The 25732-nt window shown below is 29.6% G+C and overlaps 1 protein-coding gene across 6 annotated transcripts in view; it reads left to right on the top strand.

The window, feature by feature from the left end:
- Window positions 1–25732, top strand: part of LOC136984366 (5'-AMP-activated protein kinase subunit gamma-1-like) — a 131942-nt gene that overhangs the window by 72159 nt on the left and 34051 nt on the right. For all 6 annotated transcript variants that reach the window (XM_067281325.1, XM_067281324.1, XM_067281328.1 and 3 more), the window contains 2 exons: window positions 20398–20446; window positions 21943–22046. In XM_067281325.1, coding sequence (XP_067137426.1) covers window positions 20398–20446; window positions 21943–22046 — 153 coding nt within the window. The remainder of the gene's footprint in view (window positions 1–20397; window positions 20447–21942; window positions 22047–25732) is intronic.

Consider the following 25732-nt stretch of genomic DNA (forward strand, 5'->3'; position numbering starts at 1 on the left):
TCATAAGACTGAAAATATTTAGTTAAGTTGCCATTTTACATTATTCTCTGATAAATTTTGTTTTTATAACATTATGGAAAATAAAGTAAACAAACTATGGGAGATAATTTCTAAAATTATATTGATGCTAAAATCAATGTAATTTTTAAAAAGCTTTAAAAATATTCATTTAACTAATTAAAAATTATTCTAATGATCACATAGTAAAGCCATTAATTAATTACATAGATATTATGTAATTTGGATTAACAATAGAAAGTTATACTGCCATTCTTAGATGAGTTTAAGCCCGATAAATCTGGCTTTCTCATGTAACCAAAAGTATTTGTGAAGTATAGTTTTGCTTCTATAATCATAAAAATAAAGATTGATAACAAATAATAAGAATTAATTTTATTTGATAATAGTTAATAATTCAGTTGAATGCATAGAATTATTACTGACTTTTTACTTCAATGCAGTATCTAACATATTGGAGTAACATATTTTTTTGCTGTTTGAGAAATCATAAAATATTCTTTTATGAAACATTATAGGACAATTATAATATGACTTATATATAAATAATATATTTATTTTGTATTAAATATTCATTGCATTGGCAAAATTAAATAAGTTACAGTAAATTTTTGTTAATCAACTGTTTCTAGCACCCTACCACCTACAGTGGCAGAGTGGTGCTGGATTACATGATGATTTTGTATTTTCACAAAATTTGATGAGTTATGTATTTTGAACATTGTAGACATTGCTATACATTTTGTTCAGCATAAAGCAATGTGTGTTGCTATGTTTATGCATGCTTTTTAATCAGACTGAAGTTATGGTACATGATCTATCTGTGTTAAGATTCAAAAACCCATAAAAACATTAATGAACATGTTACCTGGCACACCATGTGTCCATTGCGGAATAATATAAGAATTTTCATAATACTAGCATGCTAGACTGTCATCAGACAATTCTGAATCATCTACTTTTCGGCATGTGCCACATTACTGGATAATCTGAATTATTAGGTGCTGGATTAACAAATTTCTGAACTTTTGAACAAGAATTGCTAAAGTTAGAAAAATAGTAGTATATTGAAAAAGAAATAATAGTTATTGATAAAAAAAATTATATTTTTTTGATATCTGAATATTTTTATAGCTAGATGATATTGTAAATTTATTTTAATTAATTTAGAATTAAAAAATATAGTTTACTCTTTGTAATAATTTTTATTTCTTAGTTGTCTTTTCAATATAACTATTTGAAAAAGTCTATGATTTGACCAGAAAAATTCAAGAATCATCATAAAGTTTAATATAAAAGTAATTTTAATATTATAGATTCAAAAATTTTTAAAAATGATTATATTGGTAATTTTTTTGCATCCACCCCACCACATACTTTATATACATGATTAAATTTTACATTTGTTTGTGTGTAACAAGTTTTGGAGTGGGGAGGATGATTGGGATGAGACCACCCCAAAAACATCATTAAAATGTATCATTGTCAGACTTAGGTAGGTCTTCAAAGTTATATCTATCTTAATTAGAATGAATGAAATTTGATTTGCAAGATTTGATGACATGATACAAAGCAAGTTAAATGAAAGCTTTTAAAAATGTTATTTTTTTCTACTTAATGAAAAAGGTACCTTAGTTTACACATAATTTAGAGTACAGTTGAGATTTTATAATCCAGAAAGCCACAATTCATTAATACTGATAATTTGGTAGTATCTGTAAAAATTACAACTTTGATTAATATAAAACAGTTGTATGCATCTGATTCTCAAACACTTGTTTTTTCCATTCAAAGGGGAAATTTATTAAATTTACATTGTATCCGTTTCAAGTGTGGAGTTTGTAATGCATGATAAGATTTAACATAATGAAAATTGTTTGTAAATTTTGAATGCAATTTTTCTTGTGTGTTCATAAAGTAATTAGATCAATAATTGCAAAATCTTTGATGAAATTTGGATAAAGATCAAAATAATAATAATAATAAAGCTAATATTAAGTGAATTGATAGTTAATGAATAAATGAATATTAAGTGAATTGATAGTTAATGAATATTAAGAATAATTTTCAATGTTTAAAATATATTTTGAATATATAACTTTATTAATTTGTTAGTTAATTTCATTTTTAACATCAAACTTTAAACATTCTGCTACAACCTTGAAGTATTTTATATTATTGTCTTTCTTACATACTAATGTTCAAAAATGTAAGACAAAACAAGTGTGAGATCTGGAAATCCCCTTGACACAAAATTATAATAAATTATATCCGAATTAATAATTACCCCTTTCTTATATCCGGATATAATCCGAATATAAAACAAAATATAATAAAATTGTTCACCATATCGAATCGAAAATTTTCCTATTATAAACATCCTGCTAAAAACTGTCCTGGATATAAACATCCTGCCTAAAAACGGTCCTGGACGAGAAAATATGCATCCCCGACCGTATAACTGTCAACTATCCATTGTTCTTACGCTGAGGCACAGATCATCTTGCAACTTAAGTTTATAGTTAGCGCCCGAATTCGCCGTATTGTTTCCAATCCCGGGAACACCTATGGCCTAAGCACATGCACGTGACCAAATTTCCCAGCAAAAAGCTATATAAGATGCTTCCTTCCCCCCCTCTGGGGAGTCTATCATCGATTTAGTTCGAGTCGCGATCTTACCCTTTGTGCCTACGGAATATATTTGACTATTGTGCCTCAAGTGCCATCGAACCTTCCCTAGAAAGGAATATTCGATCATCGTGACGAACAGCATATTTGAATTACTGATTGTCCAAGAGGTATGGAACCCATTTATGTGAACTCTCTCTCTCCCCCCTCGCGTGATAGGGATATATAGCTTATTTTATATGTCACCCCTTTTATGTCAGATTTTTGTAACGTATATTTTGTTTCCATTAAATCGTTGTTATCCTGTCAAATGGTGTCTTGTTTGCTCGAATATTCGCTTATCGCCTTACCACGACTCCACCTTCCCTCCTACACTCTACCGGATGAAAAAGTAGTCTTGTCCCTACGAGATCCCTACCGACAAATAAGCCATCTCTGACTCGTGGGCAAGTCCCTCCGACTTGTTGCCGAAATTTAACAGAGGTCTGACCTCGTCATCCCTCCTCGGTACCCACACAAGTTAATTCAACTAAATTTATAATGTTTAATGAAATAATAAAATTAACTATTGTTAAGAAAACATCTAATGGATTAGACACATTTGAGATTTTTTTTTACATTTTTCTTTTTCCAGCTGCTATTATAGAATATAACATTGGAAAAGTATGGTAATTCATCAAATTTTGACCCTTGGTGTTTGCATTTCTTGATATTTTAGCACTCAAGAAGCTCAAAACTGTATTAGCATTCTGTTTTGCATTTTATCTCAGGACTAGATGAACCAAAAAATTTTTAAATGGAGCAGCAGTTATTTCTTTGTATGGGATATTGATACTATTAAATTTTGTTTAAAGGTCAAGAAGGTAGGGCAGTGAGGCTTGTGCCATATCTCAAGTGGGGTTGGGCTTAATGCAACTTTTACTCATTTATTGGCATTTACAATACTTTTAAAAACTTATTTTTACCCTCAAAATTAAACGTTTTGCCTTTTCATAATAATAATTAAGAGTTATTTTTTAACAAAATCTTGTAATAGAATGCATCACACATAATTTTAACTTTGTGATAATGTATATTAATTTTTTTAAACTTGAATATTCCTTTAAATAGAGAAATTTCTCTTAATTCAACAAAATTACTCCTCTTAAGCTCTTGTTTTTTAAATTTTATATCATAGTATAATTAAAAATTATCGACTTCCTTTCTGGTTTCCTTAACCTCCTACTTGAGTGCCAGGAAAGTCGAGCAAGAATACTTGCCAGCTTTTTTCCTAAGAATATTCCATTTAAAAAAAATTTAATTCCATTTAAAAAAAATTTATATTTACACAAAAATTAAGTTTTAAAAATTGTTTTTTAGTTTTTTTAAATATGATATGTTTTTTTCTTTTAAAAATGAGATTTATTTAAAATTGTTATCAAAACAAATGTGAGAGAATGTTCTATTTAAACTTAGTTTTTTGTATTGGAATTTTGTAATATATAAAGATGAGTGTACAGATAATATACAAATATTTATATTTAATAAATTTAGATGCTTCGGAGTGAAATTGGGAAGTTGTTCTTGGAAATTGGGAACGTAATGTAGAAGTTATTAGAAATTAATTTGAAAAAAAATCTCATAATTTTTGCTCTAAGAAAATCAATTAGAATTAGATAAAATTCAAAAGCTGTTTCTACATAGAAACTTTCAAAATTTTGTGCATTTTTTTTTTATTATTTTTATTTGAAGTTGTTATAGTAATGAAGTTTTTTGATAAATATCATAATAAAATATTCATTTATGATTTAATAAAATTTTAAATTATGAAATTATAGAAACTGTTAGCTTTCTTACATTTGCACATTTATTCTCTTTGTATGTACAGGGTGCGTGAAAAGTTCTGTCAATATTTTGAAGTACTTCAACAGTGTAAAAATACTGTACAAATAAATAAATTCACAAAACTAAATGAACAATAAATTTTATTTAACGAATAACAATAACAATAAGCAAAAAAATTTACAACAAATGCTCAAAATTGCCTCCTTGGGCTTCAATGCATTTACGTAGTCACTTGTGAAAAGTTCCAATGATGGTTGCGCATTCTTCCACTGAAATTTCATCCCAGGCATGTGTCAATGCTGCTTTCAGTTGGTCCACGGTGGCGTATTGTATTCCTGAGATTTTTTGCTTCAGGATCAACCACACCGAGCAGTCCAGCGAGTTAAGATCCGGAGAGTTAGGCGGCCAAACGTCTTTGCCCCAAAAGCCCAGAAACAGCTCTTCACGGATGGTAATTGTTGATTGGGCCGAATGTGTCGGTGCCCAGTCTTGCTGAAGCATGAATCCTTCTGGGCCAAAGTGCTGCGATGCCCATGGCTCCAATACGTTGCGTAGGACTTGTTGCTGGTAGATGGCGGCGTTGATCTTGACATTCTGCTCGATGAAGACCAGCGGCGTCTTCCCAGTGGTGCAGATGTTGGCCCACACCATGATTGAGGCCGGAAAATGGCTGTGATCAATGGTTTTTGCAGCAGCAGTCTTCTGTTGACCCTTCTTGAGCAACTGTCGATGGTTTTGGTGGTTTTGAAGCGGCTCGAGGGTGAAAATCTTCTCATCGGTGAAGAGCACTTTGTTCAAGCAACCAGCGCCGACCAACCGACACATTCGGCGAGCTTTCTCAAGCCTCTTCACCTTTGTCGCTTCATTTAAAAACTGGACGTGGGTGATCTTGTAGCTGCGAAATCCCAGTTTCCTCTTGATGATATTACGGACTCACTCCTTGCTGATTTGGAGCTCCTTGGCCATTTTGCGCATGGACACCTCTGGATTGCGACGAATTCAGCATTGCACCTTGTTGATGTTCTCTGGAGTGGTCGCGGCGGTTAGACGACCGCTCTGAGGACGGTCCACAGTTCCTCCAGTCTCCTTGAAACGTTTCACAATTCTGTAGACAGTCCTCTGTTGGAAACCAAAAGCACGAACAATGTCAGCTGTCTTCATTCCCAACTTGTGCAACTCGATGATGATGATACGTTCATTTTCATGAGACATAACATTAGTACAACTAAAAATAAAAAAATGATTAGAGCACTTTCTTGATTAAAATTGCATGTATAATCCAATAAAATCATAAAAAATAACAAAAAATGCAATGACAAATGCCAAAAACACACAAAAATAAAATTGACAGAACTTTTCACACACCCTGTAAATTATGAACTCTTGAAGAATGTCAGTTATTGCATTTTTTACAAATAGTACAAAAAGAAAAATTTGTAGCTTATGGTAAAAGAAAAATAAATTTAGTGTTTAAATAAAAAGATATTCACATGTGAGAAGAGTTTCTAATGAATTATTTATCATAACAGTAATGAGATAAAAGCAATCAATACCACTTACTAAAAATAAACAAAAAGATAAAAACTGTTTATTGGCATTGCTAGTAAATACATTTAATTAAGGAGTATGACCACTTTGACAGTATATAACCATCCTCTTCAGGCAATATGGTGGATGGAACATTATAAATCCAAAAGTAGGACATTTTCAAATTGCTCTTCTCACATGAGCATGGAACATAAAAATTTAAAAATACAAAATTATATGCCATTACAAAAGAAATGTAATATACAATGGCAATGGTTAACGAAAATTCATACACAAGTACTCCTTAATTACAAAACAAGTACTCGTTAATGAAATGTATTGACCAGTAATGCCACTAGACACAGTTTTTATATTTTCATTTATCATTATAAAAGGCATGTTCTTTCTTTTTTGGAGCTGATTATTTAGAATTATTATTTCCAATTATTTAGAATTATAATTAAACATAAATCAGCCTGGAATGACATATTGATATTTGTGTATTTTGATATAAATATATAGATACCTTTCTATCTACTATCTAGTTATTTCAAGTTAAATTTGTAGTATAGTTTATTATTTATATATTTCACATTTCTCTGTATAAAAGAATTCAATATTTTTAAATATATGTATACTTTTTTTGGGCTGCAATTTAAAAATATTGTAGACTTATACAGGGGGAATGCAAAAGTAGGTATACAGTTGAGAATCTGAGAAATACAAATGTTTGATATTCATTATTATTATTTTTATTATCTTTTATTAGTTTGTATTCCTTATTTGTGATTTAATTTGTATACAAAAATAAATGTTTTTTTCTTCCTGTTTTCTTCCTGTATGTTTTTTTTTTTTTCATAATAACAACTGTACAAATAATTCTTCATTAAAACCTTTAACTGGTGCAGGGTATGATCAAATTGTGTATGCAAACTAAATATTCAATTATTATGCCTTTGTGTCCTTAATTATAGCTTAAATTTATCTTTGTATACTAAGTACATTTATCAATTAACAGGACTTATTATACTGGAAAATTATGGATGCATATATTTAGTCTTGCTGATCAGAAATAATATTTTTTTTATTTTATTTAGTTTACCTGGATGTCTGCTTCTTTTCAGGTGAACTAAATAAAATAAAATAAAAAAAATATTATTTCTGATCAGTAAGACTAAATATCTGCATCCATAATTTTCCAGTATAATAAGTCCTGTTAATTGATAAATGTACTTAGTATACAAAGATAAATTTAATGTGTATGCAAACGTTTTTGGACCCCTCCCTGGGTCCATCCTCATGCTACGTTCTATGTAACAATCTGTTATAATGGAAACCAGCCGTTTTTGGAACGAAATTTGAACTAGCGAACTTCGAATCCAACAGGAACCACGAGCGATCCAGTTTCAAAAATTAAAGTCATTACGTAATGATTGTATCTTACGTAGATGATTTATGTATCTTTATATGAATAAAATCCATATCAGCGGGTCGGAAGTCGTAGAAAATGTGCAATGAGGTCCCCCAATTATTATAAAGATCCTTTTAATGATAACTATGCACCAACTTTTGCACACCCCTGTAAATTCCCACTGTTTTCCACCTGTCTGTCTTTCCTTAATCTCCAGAAAGGTGTTAGATAAATGAAATTCTAGCCAGATATGGAAAGCTTAGGGCTGTGGTTCTCAATCTGTGGTCCGCGGAACACGGGTGCTCTGTGAGCCACTTCAAGTGTTCCATGAAAAAATCAAATATACAATTAAAAATTGTTGCAAAAGAAAAAAACCAATATAATGTAAAATAATTTTTGTATGGGAATGTAGTCAGCAAATGCCAATGATGTCATATACTAGATCGAGTGTGCTCTTGATTTCAAAAAGGTTTGCTACCCCTGCTTCAAAGCTGATGTATTTTAAGTGTTCCATGGAATAAAAATGTTCAAAGTTTAGTGTTCTCCGACTTCAAAAAAGATTGAAAATCACAGACTTAGGGGCAGGAAGGAGTTTCCCTGAAAGGAGTTAGGTAGATGATCAGCACAACTCTATTGCTAACAAGAAAAGTATGATGTACAGTACAGGGGCAAGACACTACTAATTTGAGGTGGAGAGCATTTATTCTAAATTAAATAAATTAAAAATTGCAGCCCAGCATTGATGTCACAATAAATAATTGCTTGTTATATAAACTTTACAAGCATAGCTAATAATATCTCAATGGATTGAAGAATTAAATCATTAATATTTTTTAAACTTTATAGCGTAGGTTGTTTAGTATTTCATTTTGACAATTTTTACTTTTTATTCCATTTATTGTACGTATTTTCCATTATATAAATTGAAAAAACTAGACTGGGTTAACAATTTTTTTCTGAAGTTAAAAGATGTTTTAATATATAAAAATCTTTTCAATATTCTCAAATCAATATTTGAGAATATTCTTAACTACAATTAATATTTAAGATACATAGAAAGGATTTGTAAATAACTCAAAAAAAAAAGATCTACTTATTTGTTGTATATAAGATTTTAAGTTATTTGCAAAATTGCTAATTTTTTTTTATTGATGTTGATAAAAATATCTATATATAAAAAATTTTTTGTAGTATTTGTTTGAATAGAACCGACTTTACCTTAATTTAATGAAATAATGGACTAACCAAAAGTTATGGTAACTTGGCAGAAGTACTCTTAAGAATAATATGTATTTGTATTTCTCTTGATGACAAGAAATAAAACTTGTTTAATGTTGCCACATCTTTTGTTTGATCCATGATAATCACAATGTTCAAGTTCCAACCTTGTTTATATGTAATTAATGAAATGTATTTATTAAAATACATATATGTAAACATTGCCAGAAATTGGAAATCCTAATAACCAAGGAGGAATTATACCAGGTGAATAAAAATTACATAGAATATTTATCTATATGATCTATATATTGATATTATAAGTTTTGAGAGTATAACTCACAAATGCACATGCAGTACTGCATGAAAGTTGAATGTCATCCATCTCAATACCCATAGTAAACATTGCCAGGTTGAATGCAGACATCCATGTGTGTATGCATTCTATTGTAGATGTGTTAGATGTTATCCTATGGGATGGCATCCATGCATGCTTCACCTGTAGAGTCAGATTGACAATGGTTGTTTCTGGTTATGGGTGATCCTGGATCTGCGTTCCATACATACTCTATTGGAAAAAGAGCTGGCAGTCTTGCTGGTATGTTGACATGTTGACATCTCAAAGAGCATGTTGGGTTACAGCTACAGTATGGGAATGAACATTATCCTGTTGAATCAAGCTCTGTGAATATTGTTTGTGAATGGCAGAACAACAGGTTTGATTATCATTCTGATGTAAACATTTGCTGTTGTGGTATATGAGACCATCAAGTCCTATTATCATAAGAAATCTTTCCCTGGACCACAATAGAGTTGGATCAGTATACTGATTATGGATGTTGTTTGCCAACATATTGATATGTTCTCCAGACCTCCTGATGCATGTAAGTCCACTGGTACCAAAGCAGAAACAGTTTTTGCCTATGAACACCATAGAATTCCATTCTGCCCTGTAATTAGCTCTTGCACGACATTCCTGAAGGTGAATCTGACAGTGAGAACAGGAGTGAGTGGCAAATATGCTATAGGACATTTGGAGTGGCAGACACACTCTAGTAGATGGTTCTGAACAGTTTTTGTGGTAACCCGGGTGCCACTGCTGCTCAAATTTCTGCTGCAGATGCCATCTGATGTCTTGCATGTGTGCTGATCTTTCTCTCCAATGGCTCAAGAAGTTCCAGATCCTGGTCTTTTGGTAAGAGCACCTTCCCTGTACCATTGCTGCCAATAATTGTAGGTTATAGACACATCTCTGCCCATTCTTTCCACAATCTCATGAAATGAAAATTCACCCTCTCATGGCTTACCATAAGTCCTCATTCAAACTGGATTAATTGCCGATATGTAGTTTGTTGTCACTTTTGAGGTACTCTGTAGTTATAGCTAATTTCACCACAGCTTTTCACATTGACACTAATGCTTATAAACAGTTCCACACATCTATTGGAAACTTATAATTTGCATTTGTTGCGGGATTGTATATGCGTCTTGTGAGTTATTCCTCTGAAACTGGTATCATGTAATAAATCATATACATAATCATTTTATGTACTGCATTTACTCACATATAAGATGAGGTTTTTATTCATTTATCACAGCTTCAAATTCCTAGGTCGTCCTATACGTGCGAGCGAAAGATTCTTTGCATTTTTGCAAATAATTTTTGTGAATCATGTATTTGCATTTTTTACAGGGTGCTTACCCTCTTGTATTTAAAAACATAAGTATTTTATCTGGGTCATTTGAATCGTTCTTGTATATTGTCTTGTATATTCTTGTATTGAATCACTCTTGTATATTCTTGTATAGGAGTAAAGATAAATAGCAATAGGAAAAGCAAAACTTTTGAATAGAATTCCAGATTGAAATTCCAAAATCACATGGGAGTCCAATATAAGTTTTAATCCATTCACACGTGAAAACAGATGATTATTCGGAAATCAGAATTCGGAGAAACTCACAAGTGTAAGCCACGAAGAGAATTCAACTGTTAAGAATTTGCAAAAAAGGTCCCCAATCCGATTGTTCAGCTTTACGTGAACAAATTGTTGTTGATTTTACAAGATTTTTTTTCTTAAAGTTTAAAATGCTAGTAATTTTTGCGGGACAATGTGTGCATTTATGTTCATTTGATATTTTACTTGTGATTAAACGAAATAAAATTAGAATTGTATTAATAAATCTAATTTTCTTTATTTTGATCTTTAAAGTCACACCTCATCCTATATGCAAGATCGTCTTATATGTGAGTAAATATGGTATTTTTATTCACCTAGTAAAACTTCTTGCTGTTGGGATTTTCATTTCTGGTATGTATTTATTTAAGTATATCACCTTACTACATTAAGGGCATAAAATCTGGACAAAATCAACAGTGAGAAGCTGATTGAATGAAGATTTTTCCAAACTGGATTAGGAGACATGCTACTGTGGAAAGGGCCTCTTGATCTTGTGATCTTAATTCCATTGATTAGTACTTCTGAGGTAGGAGATTGGTAACTCTTGGCATGTTAACAACTTTTTCCAGTACACAACCCAGGGCTCACCTTAAAAATTCCATCAATGAGTTGTTAACTTTCCCAGCAACATTTGATAGCATTATCTGTTATAATATTTTATTTAAAAAAACTTTATATTTTTAACTATTATAAAATGGCAAAAAGCTTAATTTTGATGGTAGGGATGGATTTTATAAAAGATTGTAAATGCTTATAACAAATAAAATCTTCATTAAGTCTGACCCTAATGGAGATACACATGATCCCCTTTATCCCCCACCCCTTGACCTTTAATCACCAAAATTTAATAGTATCAATTCCCTAATAAACAAACTTCACTGCAAAATTTCGGAAATTTTCAACAAAAAGCACAGGAGTTAAGCTTCAAACAAGGTGAACAAATTCGTTCCCCCTCCCCACACCCACTAATATTCATACATACAGAAAAAATCCCCAATTTTTTTTGCATTTCTCAACATTTTAAGGTCCTGAGTCCAAAAACGTAAAAATCTTGGGGGTTTATTTTTTTGACTGATTATCATACTTTCCCTCTTATATATATCAGCTGGAAAAGTAATAAGTATCAAACATCTTTTTATATATATTTTGTTTCATAAAGGATTTATCATGTTTCTAAAGTGTGTATGGTATATATAAATTTTTTTATTGATTATTTGAAAAGATCTCTCAGTAGTTAAGACATCAAGTAGTAATATGATCCCAAAAACTTTGGTTGTCACATGAGAAAATTTTGCATTATAGATGCTTTGTCCCAACGACCAACAAACAAATGCTTAAACATCTAGAAAATTTGCATTATAGAATTGATGATTTTGGTTCACAGATAAAAAGGTTTCCCCACCTGTTGTAGGGTATACTAAAGAAAAAATTTGATTTAGTGAAAATCAGCAGATTAATTATTGAAAATGAATGTCAATTCATTTGCAATAATATTGAAAATCAGCATTGCAAATGAATGTGCTAGCATTGACAGAAATACTGCATTACTGTATCATGTTCATGAAAATTTTGCAATTTGTCAAAATGTGCATTGCTACTGATAGAAATCATATTGAAAATGTCATTCATTAAAATTAAATATTGTATATTTACCCATGCATCCAGACTTTATGCCACTCTATACACATTTCATATTGAGTATGACGATGATGCAACATGTAGTAAAAACTAAGGTTGCAGATGATCAATATATTCATCTTCATGTAGTTTTTATTTGATGTTCATATGCTTATACAGTATTTGTCATTAACAACAAATAAAGAAATCTGTGGTAGAAAATGAAGCTTATAACATTTACAAGTTTTGTTTTGTTTGTTATTCTGTTGAAACTGAAAAAATCTGTAAATGCATTCATTTATTTTATCTCTAACAAATTTTCAATAAAAATTTTACAAAAATTTTTTCATTTGTAATTCCATTTAACAGACATTATAAATAGTCACCTGTTATAATTTAACATTAAAATTAAGTTGCAATAATGAATGCCAGATAAATACTTCTGCACCAGTTTTCTGTTTAAGATTTAATCTGGAAACATTTTAGAATAATCAGTTATCAGTGTTTCAATTGTAGAAATACTACAAATACAACTTTTCCACGTTTGATATATACTTCCATCATTAAATTACAAGCTTTATCTAATATTAGTGTTACTATTGATATATTAAATAAAAATTGATTTAATTTATAAGTTTTATTCTGGATCTGCCTAGCTTAAAACTATATGGCTTAACTTATCTGGCACTGTTTCTACCTTAGCATTTCAAAAAAGGATTATGATTTATTAGTATCAGGAAAACTATTTTATGCTGTCAGAACCATGTTCTGTTAATTAACAGTTAGGCCAGACACCAGATGACCAAGACGGAAAATGCACCACCCATCACTCTGGGACTCCTGGGTGAGCAATCCTAGGAATTTTTAGAGAGTTTGTCTGATCTAGATATATTTGGATCCCATTCTTCACAACCTGGTTAACCCCATTATGGCTTGGCTGAACCAAAGATGGGAATGGGGGGGATAAAAAGTCTTAAGTTCTCACAGGGTGGAGAGAGTTAAAAAAACTTAGAGAAAATTTATTATTGTATTTTTCATTGATAACATATTAGTAAACTTCAATTATAGATAGGTTCATTTTTGTTCAATATAAAGCACTGAAGACATCTCCGGTAATAAAAGCCAAATAGGACAGGCATGTGTAATTATCTGAACTGTAAACAGTTTAATTTCTCACTAAACAGCCTCTCAGTTAAATCCATTTTAATCTCATCACTGCTCGGAATCCATGCTGAGAGATTATTAAAACACTTAAGCGCTTTACGTATAACTGAGAGAAAACAAATGTGTAGTTTGTGTATTGGATTTACATTACGTAGTTACAATCGAAGGTGTGTTTCAACGATCCTATTTTATGCCGATGTTAAATATATATATATATATATATTTTATTAATTAATTAATCAGCGAATTCTGAAACATGTAATTTTATTAAGATTCTTAAATCGTCAAATTTCAAAATTATAATTGTCAGAAAGTAATTAAATATCCTTTCATCAGATGGCGCGCGAAGCGAAACGCAGACGAACATTGAACGAACGACATCGATCGTATCTGGATAATGTCGGATGGAAGGTTTTCTAGAAATCCGTCCCCGAAGTTAACAAGGTCAGTCGTTGCCTCCTCAAACATAACATTACGTCAGTAACCATTAACTCCGTTTTGGATGTAAGCAAATGACGTAAGGCTGTTTTTTCGACTTATCATCTTCGATCGTCATTTTTGATTGAAGAAACGCAGTGATCTTACGAAAGACGGACATACTGGCTAATTCCGGAGTTTGGAAGGCTATTGCCTGGCTGACTGGTTCCGGAGACGGCTATTCGGGTCTTCTCAATCCCGAAGGAGTGAAGAGCTGTGACAAGATGAGGCCAACCAAGAGTGGAGGTCATTTGGCCAATTATCAAATTGGAAAGAAAAAATTGGTAACATCTTCATGTTCGTTTTTTTATAGATAAATGACCGTTTTTAAACTGATTTTGTTGGTAAAATGATATGGATTTTGATCTGATGGATTATCAGGGAGTAGATATTGTATATTAGAATAGAGAACCCTTGAACAGGTTATTTTGATGGAATATAGTATTAATTTTTTTCCCAGAATAAGAGTATGTGGGCTTAATAGTAAATAATCTTGGCTCTGAGTATTTTTAGAAAAATCTATTATTTTTGTTTTGCTGCTTTTATTTTCTTCTTTAAAAATGAATGGAACTTGATTATTATTATTCATTGTCTATTTATAAAGAAAAAATAATAAAGCTTTTTAAATATTTATATATACATTTTAAAAAAAATTAAATATCACAGGCATCTACAGATTATACAGATGCAGATTATTTTTGCAATAGTTGTGATAAATATCTCTTATTATAATTATTTTTTTAAATATTTGTATTACTGTTGATTTTTTTTTTTATTTTTGTAGAATCCCTTCCTTTATTTAAAATTATCTTAAATATTCAACAATTAATATTCTGAAAATATATTAATTCCTGAAATTAATCTTTAACTACCTCTTTTTGAAAAATAAAAAAGAATAATTATGAAAAGACACTAAAACATAATTTGAAATATTTATTACTTAATTTGAATTTATGAAATTATTTGATAATTGATTGCCTTAAATATACTGCAGCAGATTATTTATTTCAAATATATATTGTAAAGAATTTTATCCTCAAAATTCACCAATAGGAAAATGTTTGAATTTAGGATTAGAATTTCTTTTATATTTCAGAAAGTCTTTATCATTTCAAGAAAATTTTTATGAATATTACTGGTTCTATATTTGAAATATGACAACATGACCAGTGATATATTACAAAGAAATTCAACAAGTGATTAAATTATGCCAACAAAAATACACTAAATGATATTACAATATTGTTTTCAACTCATTGAAAACTAAATTACAGAAATGTAATCTTTTCAAAAAAAAAAAAAATTAGTTTTATTTTGATTATTTAAAGATTATTCAAGGAGTAAGTCCACTCTAATAACCTTAAATAGCTTCACAGCTATATTTATCCACAAACGTTTTCAATCCCTTAGGACCTTTTTCAGGTGGGATATAAGCAGTGTGTGTCCCTACGAACTAAACTCCCGTAACGGATACATTCCAACCCCCCCGGCGTTATAATCATGCATGCGCAGCGATGTTTGTTTATAGTACACATCTGGTGTGGGGGTTGGAATGTATCCGTTACGTGAGTTTAATTCGTAGGGACACTCTCTGCTTATATCCCACCTGAAGAAGGTCCTAAGGGACCGAAAACGTTTGTGGATAAATATAGCTGCGAAGCTATTTAAGGTTATTAGAGTGGACTTATTTGCTCTTGCTTCGTTTTCTTACGATGGATTTTATTCAAGGAGTGATGTGTTTCAACTTAAAATTATCTGAATATGTAAGTTTAAAATTTTGTATTTCATACGAACCAGAAAAAGTTATAGAATAAAAATTGTAGTTTTTCCAAATGTAAAAACAATGAATAAAAAAAAAATGAAAACCATCAGCTTTAGTCTTGGCCATTCTAGTGTTAAATGTGTAACTTGGTCACTATGTTAGGCTTTAGGAAATTTTTGTTTTTTGGTAATAATAATAATAATACATAATAAAATATATTTTATTATTATCTAGCAAATGTTATATTTTTTAACTCTCCAGTTGCATCAGTCCTAATGTTCAAATAAAATAAACTAAATTTAATTGTATATTTTAAATAAATATACAATTTCAGAGTATATTTTTTATCTTTATGAAAGAATGAATTGCATGAAAATTGTGAAAAATAAATTATTTATAAAGAAATGTAAAATATATATTGAAATTTGAAAATTATTCTTGTATATTGATATAAAAATACCTTGTTAGTTATCTATTTAATTTCAAACCTAGTTGCTTCTAGCTGTAGATTACTATAAACCTAATAGCTAAAATTCTATAGGGAGAAAGAAAAATCAATAGCAACAGATTCCTTTCTGTATAATGTTTTGTTGTTTTGACATTTGATCACATTTTATTGTTCCTGTTTGTAATCTGAAAAAACAATTATATAAATTATATACATTTTTTTTTCTTTTTATTATATGAGATAAGATCTTTGTTTTTTTTACTCTTAATTGTTACAATATGTAGAAGGTATTTCAAAAGATTTTTAATAAATGTATATTTGCTAAGATTAGTATTTATATTTATTTCAAAAAATTTTTAAATGAAATCATTATTTTTGATTATATCTGAAATTTTTAGTAAAAAGTAAGAATATTATATTCATTTATACTTTAAAATGTATTTAATTTTTAACTTAATTGCTATTTTAGTGATATTTATGTAAATTAGTTTAAGTTTTAGAGTTTATTATTATTTTTATTAAAATTTTAAATTGTAATTATAATTAACGGTATTATTGTTTAAAATATTTGAAAATCTGATACAGGATGATGATCGTCATCTATAATGTAAAATAAAATGAGATGATAAATTGGTTTTTTCAAAATTGATATTTGAAACTGAAATTCTTAAATACTATATAATCATATAAATATATTTTTATTCATTGTTTTTAATAAAAATATTTTATATAGAGAATAAAAAATTACTTGTTTTAATTTAGATATATTTACTTTTGATAAATATTTATTTACTTTGAAGAAAATTTTTAACATTCAGATTAACATTTACTGTTATTTTTATTATCTCTCAAAATGAAGATAATTTTAATAGGTTATGTAAAGTTAACAAATTTTCATAATTATTACTGCTATATATTATTTTAAATATTAAGTAAGATTGCATTTATTGTTTTCAATGCCCACAAATTGAACTGAACAAGTTTTATTCATAAATTTAGATTTTTAGTGTGTTTTCAAAATAAAAGCAATAATATCTGATTTAGTGTCTGATTTTGGAAACTTGATTTCCTTCAAACTTTGTTTCAGAATGGTAATTCAGTTCCTATGTAATAGCTTTTAAGCTTGTTTAGTATTGCCAGCCAGTAATGTTTATGAACACAGAAATGAATATAGAGGAGTTAACTGGAATTTAGATTCAATTGTTATATTAAATTATTTAAAACTCTAGGAATGTTGATCAGAAATTGACATGTGTTTGTAAACAAAATGGAACTGCTTTGTGTGCTTTTAAGTACTTAAAGTCCCAACTTAAGTCTGTGACATAAACCAATAAAGTAAATCCAGCTACAAATTCATTGAAATAATAACATTTTCAATCAGATTTCACTGATCATCTTCAGTTACAAGCTTTTCAAATTCTTAATTACTCTCAATAAATTTGTAGCTGGATTTACCAAGGTTTAGTTTATTGGTTTATTTCAGTCTATCCAGATTTTCCATCTTCTTGAATATCTGTGACAGTTTTTCAATGATATTCCTTAAGGATACAATCTGATCAGGATTCAAAATAGCTTATGACATTCACTGGACTTGGTCCATATCAAATTTGGTCAAGTGGTATTGGAAGAATTTATTTAAATCTAAAGACATTTTGAGTGTAAAGAAATGAGTTTTGCTCACTCAGCTCAATAAAGTTAATGTACAGATTCATATAATTTGTTTAAAGTGATTTTATAAGAATTAATACCTTAACTCAAATTGGATATACAGTAGTAAAAGAATAATGATCTGATTTTAGTGTAAAAAAAAGATATGATTATTTTATAAATATTTACAAGTCAGTAAGGAGATTCAAAATTTGTGTAGATGTTAACTTATACTTTGTGTCATTACACAGGTTATGTAGTTTCGAGTTAAGTTGTTGTCGATTATACATCGTTAGTAGAAAAAAACATATAAATATATGAAAAAATAAAAATCAAGTTTAAGTCATTCTATTCGACTTTGTCTGTCCACCACAAATATTGAAGTCGTAATATCACTAGAAAAGCGTTGGAAGTGCATAAAATCATGTTACTATATAATAAATAAGAATGAAAGTATATAAAATTGTATTAAAATACATACATTTACAGTAAATGTTAATACTGTACATCATAAATCTTAGAGAACAAAATATGAAAACATCTGTGACTCTGTGTTGTCATCTTATTTAGCAGTCTTTATTGCTAAATTTAATGTAAATTAGTTTATTTTCTACTATTGCAAAATAATTTTAATAACTGTGTTTGTTATTTAACCTTACAAAATCATTTTATTTTATAATGTCTTAGAGCAAACCACATTAACAAATAGAGTACTGTAAACATCGTCAAATTGTAAACATGTACATTTACAAGTATGTACAGTACATACTGTACATGTATTCGTAAATTTAGATAAATTTAGTTTTTAATATAGTACAGAAAAAAAAGTAATTTGTTTGTAGCTTAAAATAATTCTTATTAACCATATATTATTAAAAATACATTTATAAATAAAATACAGAACTGGAAATGGTTATTTGTGGTTTAGCATAGTGACAAGTAAATTCGGAGACAAGTAAATTCAATTTAAGTTGTCTCTCCTGGAACCAATTACCAATGTAAGGTGAGGTATACCTATACAAGTACTATTTTTTATGAATTAAAATGAAGAATTGGCCAATATGCAATCAACAATAATGGTGTTTTGATATATGTGACTAAGCTTAATATAGTTTTATCTTGTTAGGTAAATTAAATACTTCGAGCAGACGTCACGCCAACTATTTTACTAACATAGAGAAATATTCACATGAAGAGGCGTTAAAGAACATTAAAATAAAACGTTTATTTTAATGTTCTTTAATGCCTCTTCATGTGAATATTTCTCTATGTTAATAGTTTTATCTTTTTATTTAATTTAATATTTTAATGTTGACTTAATTCGTATTATGTATATATATTATGTTTGTAATGATTTAAGAGTTTATGATATAATGGAACAAGGACACTGTTAACATAAAAAAGCTAAGCTTAATCAATAGTCAGATTTTTGAGCAGTGATATCAAATTTGAAAGTTTATCTATATCAAAATCATAAACATTAAATCTAATGCAATTTAATCTATTGAGTGCTGATGTTTCTCTCTCTCATGTATTTATTTTTCACTTATTAATCATAAATAACAAAGCAATAACCAATAACTTTTTACATTATGTGAATTATATTAAAATCAAGAAAATATAGTAATTTTATTTATTGCAAATCATACTTTATCCATTCTTATTTATCTGAAAGAGTACATTATTACATTTGCAGTCAAAGAAAAGTCAAAAGTCATTGCAAGTGGACAACATGATGCGTTAAGCATCGATAATAGATTCTTTTGGCTGTACTATTCAATAGTAATGTCAATTCAAATAAGTTTTACTGATAACAAGCATTTAATTTCAATTTCTTTTTTAGCATTTTAAATGTGTTTCTAAAGCATGGAAATAGAGCAGCTAGACAATACTTTTGCATGGAATTTGTTTTTCTAACTTGTTACTTAATAAAATTGATTATTAAAAAGTTTTCTTCCATAAAGAAAAAACTTAACTTGATTCCAAATTCATATACATTGTAGAATTGAGGAAATACAGGAATTACAAATGTATTATGGTGTTATATAATTCAATTAATAACTGAAAACAAATTGCATACTTTTATTAATTACTGGGTTTCTTTTGCTGCAGTTGTGATAACTTATTATTATGTTTGTAATTTATTATCACTTAAAGAGAAATACAAGCTTCTATTCTTAAGTTGTTTTATTGTTCAGAAAGTATATATTTTATAAAAGTGTGATCCTAATTTATGAGTGTCACATTTCTATAAACCCTTTATAAATCAATCTTTTAGAGGCAAGTTTTTTCATTATTTCTTACTATTGAAATTTGCACTTCATTCTGGCAAAACCCAGCCAGCCTATTCATGTTTCCCAATGAAACATCTATTTACTTATCAACCAGTGATGTGGAATGAAATAAAATGAAAGTATTGATTAGATTATTTACCCATGTAAAAGGAACAAATACTAATTGCATTGCAGATTTTCCAGTAGGCCGAGGCCTAATACAAATTAGACTTCATTCAACAAAAATGTTAATGCTGGATAAGCAGTTACTTAAAATAATTTATTATTTCATCAACTTTAAAAATACATTTTTTTTTACTGAACTACTTTTTCCCATAGGTTTTAATAGATACATTTGAAAATCTAGTTTTAAATAAATTTAAATTCAGTATACTGTATTAATGATAAAAAATTTTTTTATACAGCTTCCAAGTGCAGATCCTTTATGTGATAGAATTGATATTGAAGACCTAGGTAAGTAAAATTTATTATAACATAGCAAATTTTCAAATCCAGCTACAAGAAAAAATAGTTACACTTGATCATATTTAAGGAATAAAATGGCCTTTTGTAAAGTAGGATGATAATTTTCTTATATAAAAAAAATATCAAATATAATTTTCTGTCACATGAAAGGTAATTCTTGTTAAATAAGTTAAAAGTTTTTGAAATCATTACTATTTGTTTATATTTTTTAGACTAAAAAATGTATTGAACAGCATATTATTTGATTGTTTTTGCCCATATAATTAAATTGAGTATTTATTTTTTAGTCTTATTAAACACTAATTGTTGCATGTATGTATGTAATTTTAATTATAATCAAGTTAACATTGAACTATCAGGCTGTTTAGTTTTAAATCAAGGCCAGTGGTTGGAAAAATAGTGTAAAATGTAAACAAAATTACATTTTAATTGATAAATATAAAATTATTTTTAATATTTAGTATGATATAATATAATATTTAGATAAAGGTGTTAGATTATTATTTAATATTTTGCTGAGCACATTTTATATAATATTTAGTATGTTTACTTATAATGATAAAATTGCTTTCTCATTATAATTATGAAAATTATTGGGTTGTTCGGAAAGTAATTTCGTTTTTTTCCATAGAAAAATAAACGCAATATTCTTATAATAAATAAATATTTTATTGAATTATATATTGACCATTTTGGTCAAATACCTGTTGTCATTGTTTCTGGTAGTAGCATGATTTCACATTCATAAAAGTTTTGATCGTTGTTTACAAAAAACCGATTCAAGTGATTTTTGACATTGTCATTTCAAGTAAATGTCTTACAGTTAAAAAAAAATTTGTAAAGAACGGAACAAGTAATAATCTGAGTGTGCCCGATCTGGCGAATATGGTTGGTGTGATAACACATCCCATCTAAGCTATAACAGTTTCTGAAGAGTTACCAAACTTGTGTGAAATTTGGGCATTGTCATGGTAAAACACTACACTTTGTTTGTTGATCAATTCTAGCCTTTTCTGTTTGATGATATTACTCAATTTGTTTATTCGATGGCAGTACACTTTCAAATCAATTGTTAAATTGTCTGGTAAAAGCTCAAAAAAAAATTTCTTTAAAATCCCACCATAGAGAGCATCTCTCTTTAATAACATGTGGAACCCATATATTGAGCTTTGAAACGAAACCAATTCATTTTAAGTAATAATAAACGGTTCAATTTAACAGATTTAATCTCTTAGTGATTTCACATGTTGCTATACAGCAGATTGCTTCAATTAGTACCTTTATTTTGTTTTCATTGGCTTCCATAATCCTCGTGTCCTTTCAAATTGACTTTAAAACACAGATAACCCATGTAGGAAATAATGGTAATGTTTTAGTTCTATACGAAGTAGAGAAAAAATATGTCTAATGACTAATTTAATTTTAAGATATAATTTTATGTTATAGTACATTATAATTTATTCAAGAATTTTTATTTCTAATAGGGGAAGATGAAGACCTTATTTTTGCCAAATTTTTCAAAAACTATCGATGTTATGATTTGATACCTATCAGTGCCAAACTGGTTGTATTTGATACACAATTATTAGTAAGTTATGAAAATATGCTTTACTTTTATTACTACAAAGGCTGTTTAAGAAAGACTTGCATTACTTTTTGTTCAGGTCAAAAGAACAAAATTTATTGATTTCCTGTCATTACAAGATGCATGTACAATAATAAAACGAGTTAATAAAATTGTATTGTCATTAAAAACATTTGATGTTGGAATTGCTGATTGAAATGTTCAAATCTACTAGCAAAGAATTAGAGAAAAGAATGATAGAATTATGGTATCACTTCTCTGCATAAAATTGATTAAGTGATAACTCTAGGCAGTCTGCCCCTTTCATCAAAATGGGATGATTCCAGCATTCTGTCACTGATTGGTGCTATGCAAAATAAAGGAAAATGATAGATAGTATTTATGAAACCATGCCGGTACTTATTCTGCAACTTGAACACTAACTATATAGTGTATTTACTCGGACACATGGCAAATTTCATCACTAATTTTTATTCAGTTGAATAAAAATTAGTGATGAAATTTGCCATGTGTCCGAGAAAATACACTATATAGTTAGTGTTCAAGTTGCAGAAAATGATAGATTTTGAAAGTAGTAGGGTAATTTTGGAGATCATGCAGAAAGATGGACTTTTATCTTGATGAACTACTGTGATGCTAGGACAAGCGCATTTCTTTTGATAGGAAGTATTTTGAAAAAAGTCATGATAATATTTAAGCCAGATAAGTGTAATCTAACAAACAAAAAAATAATGCTTGACTTTCTCAAACAGCCTCGTTGTTGTTATTGTTAAATAACTGCAATAATCAACACCACGATAAAGTTAACTACATTCATACCTGTTACAGGTGTGAAACTCAAATAAAAATAAAAATGCAAAAAAAAAAAAAAGTTTCTCACAAATGCTTTCGAACCATAAATGGTTCTTCTTCAGGTGAACAGTGAAATTTTTGATGGAACAGAAGTAAAAAAAGAACACAATTTGAAATTTGATTTGAATACGTGTTTCTTGATGATGTCCTACTGGGCATGTGCACTCCATCTGGTGGCAATTGTCAAGATTTATAGGCCATTGTCCATTAGCGCTTGCCACATTATGGATAGGGTCAGTTCCTCCTTGTGGTTGATACATGTGTTGGTGAGGTTAGATCTGTAGATACAAATGGCCTCCAACCACCTTAGATACTCAGTGTGTGGTGAGGTGAGGATGATCCTCGCTTGGTTAAAAATTGGCTCTAGGTCTGGATCACTGGCATAAACAGTGAAAGCAGTGGTGGTCCTCACGTGTTGTATGTCAGCTAGATGCTTTTTCGTTCTAACCCCCAAGGAGCGCTTAGTTGAGCTGATGTAGATGAGGTCTTTATCACATCTGTGATCCTTACGTGGGATGCTGTACAGCTGGGGAGTATGTCTTGGTTGGGAGCGTCCTTTCCATTACGAAGGATGTCAAATGCAGTTGGACATATCCTGTATGTGATGCAAATGCGGCACTTCTTGGCTGTCTTGGTGTATAGTGATTTGAGATATGGGTTGTATCCTTTCCTCATTCTTGAGTCGGTTTTCACCATGTGATTGGATTTGGGCTGTGCACTGGGAGCAGTGGACTCTGTTGATCAATTTACAGGTGAGATAGGGGTATCCGTGGTCAGTGGCTATACGATGTGTATGCCTCAGTTCATCTTGGAGAGTTTGTTGAGTGGACGAGTGAGTGTATGCCCTCCTAATTAAGGCATTATATGCCACAATTTTGTATGAAGGGGTCACATGACCCCACAGGAATGTATAAGGGCTCTGATTCCGGTTTACGGTACACTCAGTGGTGATATTCGAAATATTTAACAAGGGGTTCGCTAGCAGAAAATTTTTCCCTGACAATCATCGACAAACGAAATGGAAGGAGATGGGGCTTCCCACTGGGACACCGCTTCCCTGTATGTAAACAGTACCGTTGAATTGAAAAATTGAGTTGTAGCATAACAAATGTGCCATCTCTAGGACTTGGTGTAGACTGACCTCATTCACAACACTGAACAGGCGGTCTCTGAGGGCACAAAAGATAGGTGGGAGTAGAATCGATGGGTATAGAGACTTAAAGTTTAGTATCGTGAGAAATTGAGGAGGGGAGGTGATCTCACTGGGGTGGATTATGAGGTTTACAGGGTAAAAGTACACAATTCAAATCAAATTTTCAAATTGTGTTTTTTTTACTCCATTGGAAATTTTGCTGTTCACCTGAAGAAGAACCATTTATGGTTTGAAAGCATTTGTGAGGAACTATTTTTTTGTTGTTGTTAAGATATATATTGCTTATTGTTTTTTGTTATTTAAATAAGCATTACTTGATCCATTGCAAATAATTAGTTTATTACCTAAATAAAAATAATTTTATATAGATAATATTTGAAATAAATTTCTAGATAAGCAAAACTAAATTTAAGGGTAAAACACAATCAAGTCAAGTAAATAGCCAAAAGAAAATGAGAAAAATTCTAGTGTAACGTTCTTCCATAAATTTCAAAAGCAGTAATATATTTGTCTATTTTTTTAATAAAATTTTGAAAACTCATATCTAACTGCAACAGTTGTTATAAGTATATTTATATCTGACATTGAATTTCTACATTGCCAAAAGATATTTATCAGAAATAATTCTACAAATAGAAAATACTTGTAGATGTTTTATCTAGTCAGTCGTAGAGAAACCGTGTTGTGCTAGATTGCTTATTCGATGTTTTTTGCTTATTATGTTTTATCTACAAGTATTTTCTATTTCAAAGTAAAAAATTTGTTCAAAGAATTCTGAGTTATAAAGCCTGTGATTTAAAAATGGTTGATTTTTCACATTTTCAAATAGCAAAGTAAAAAGTTCATTTTTCCACATTGTCACAATACCTTTACATTCATCTAAATAATATATGACAATTACAAGATTAAAACAACAAGATGATAACAGAAGTGGATAAGGTCCTGAACAGGTGGTGAGAATACTTCAAAGATCTGTTGAGCATTATAAAAGAAAGCCAAGACACACAAAGGGCATAGGATTTGATCCATTGCAAATAAATGTAGATAAAACAGGCCAAGATGATGTAAACATGCTAGTAGAAGAACTATCAGTTACGGACTAGAGTTTAGTATATTTCAATTGAAGAACTTCAAGGCACCATAAGGTGATAGTATACCTGCTGAATTGTTCAAATTGGAAGGTAAATGTCTTCAAAAGGAAATCCATAAGCTCTTACTAAATATTTGGAATAATGATGAGCTTCCAGCAAATGGAAAGAATCATTTGCCCCATCCACAAAAATAGAAGCAAAGAGCTATGCAGGGGAATATCATGACTGAATACAACATATAAAGTACCGTTGATGTTTCTTCTCAAATGGTTAACACATTATATAGAAAATATCTTAGGGGACTATTAGTGTGAGTTTAGACAGAATTGGTCAACTATTGACCAAATATTTACCCTAAGTCAGTAGCTGAAAAAGATTTCACTAAAGCATATGACAGTGTCAACCACAAATAATGGCTGAATTTGGAATAGCTGAAAAATTAATAAAAATGACAAATGTATGTATAGAAAAATCAATCGGTAGACTCAGGGTTGGAAACAAATTGACAGACCTCTTCAAGATACCTACAGGACTTAGGCAAGGAGACACACTCCTTCCATGTTATTTAATCTAACACTGAATGGAACTGAAGA

The sequence above is a fragment of the Centruroides vittatus genome, unplaced genomic scaffold (assembly GCF_030686945.1).
Source record: "Centruroides vittatus isolate TY-2023 unplaced genomic scaffold, ASM3068694v2 contig_918, whole genome shotgun sequence".
NCBI classification, from domain to species: Eukaryota; Metazoa; Arthropoda; class Arachnida; order Scorpiones; family Buthidae; genus Centruroides; species Centruroides vittatus.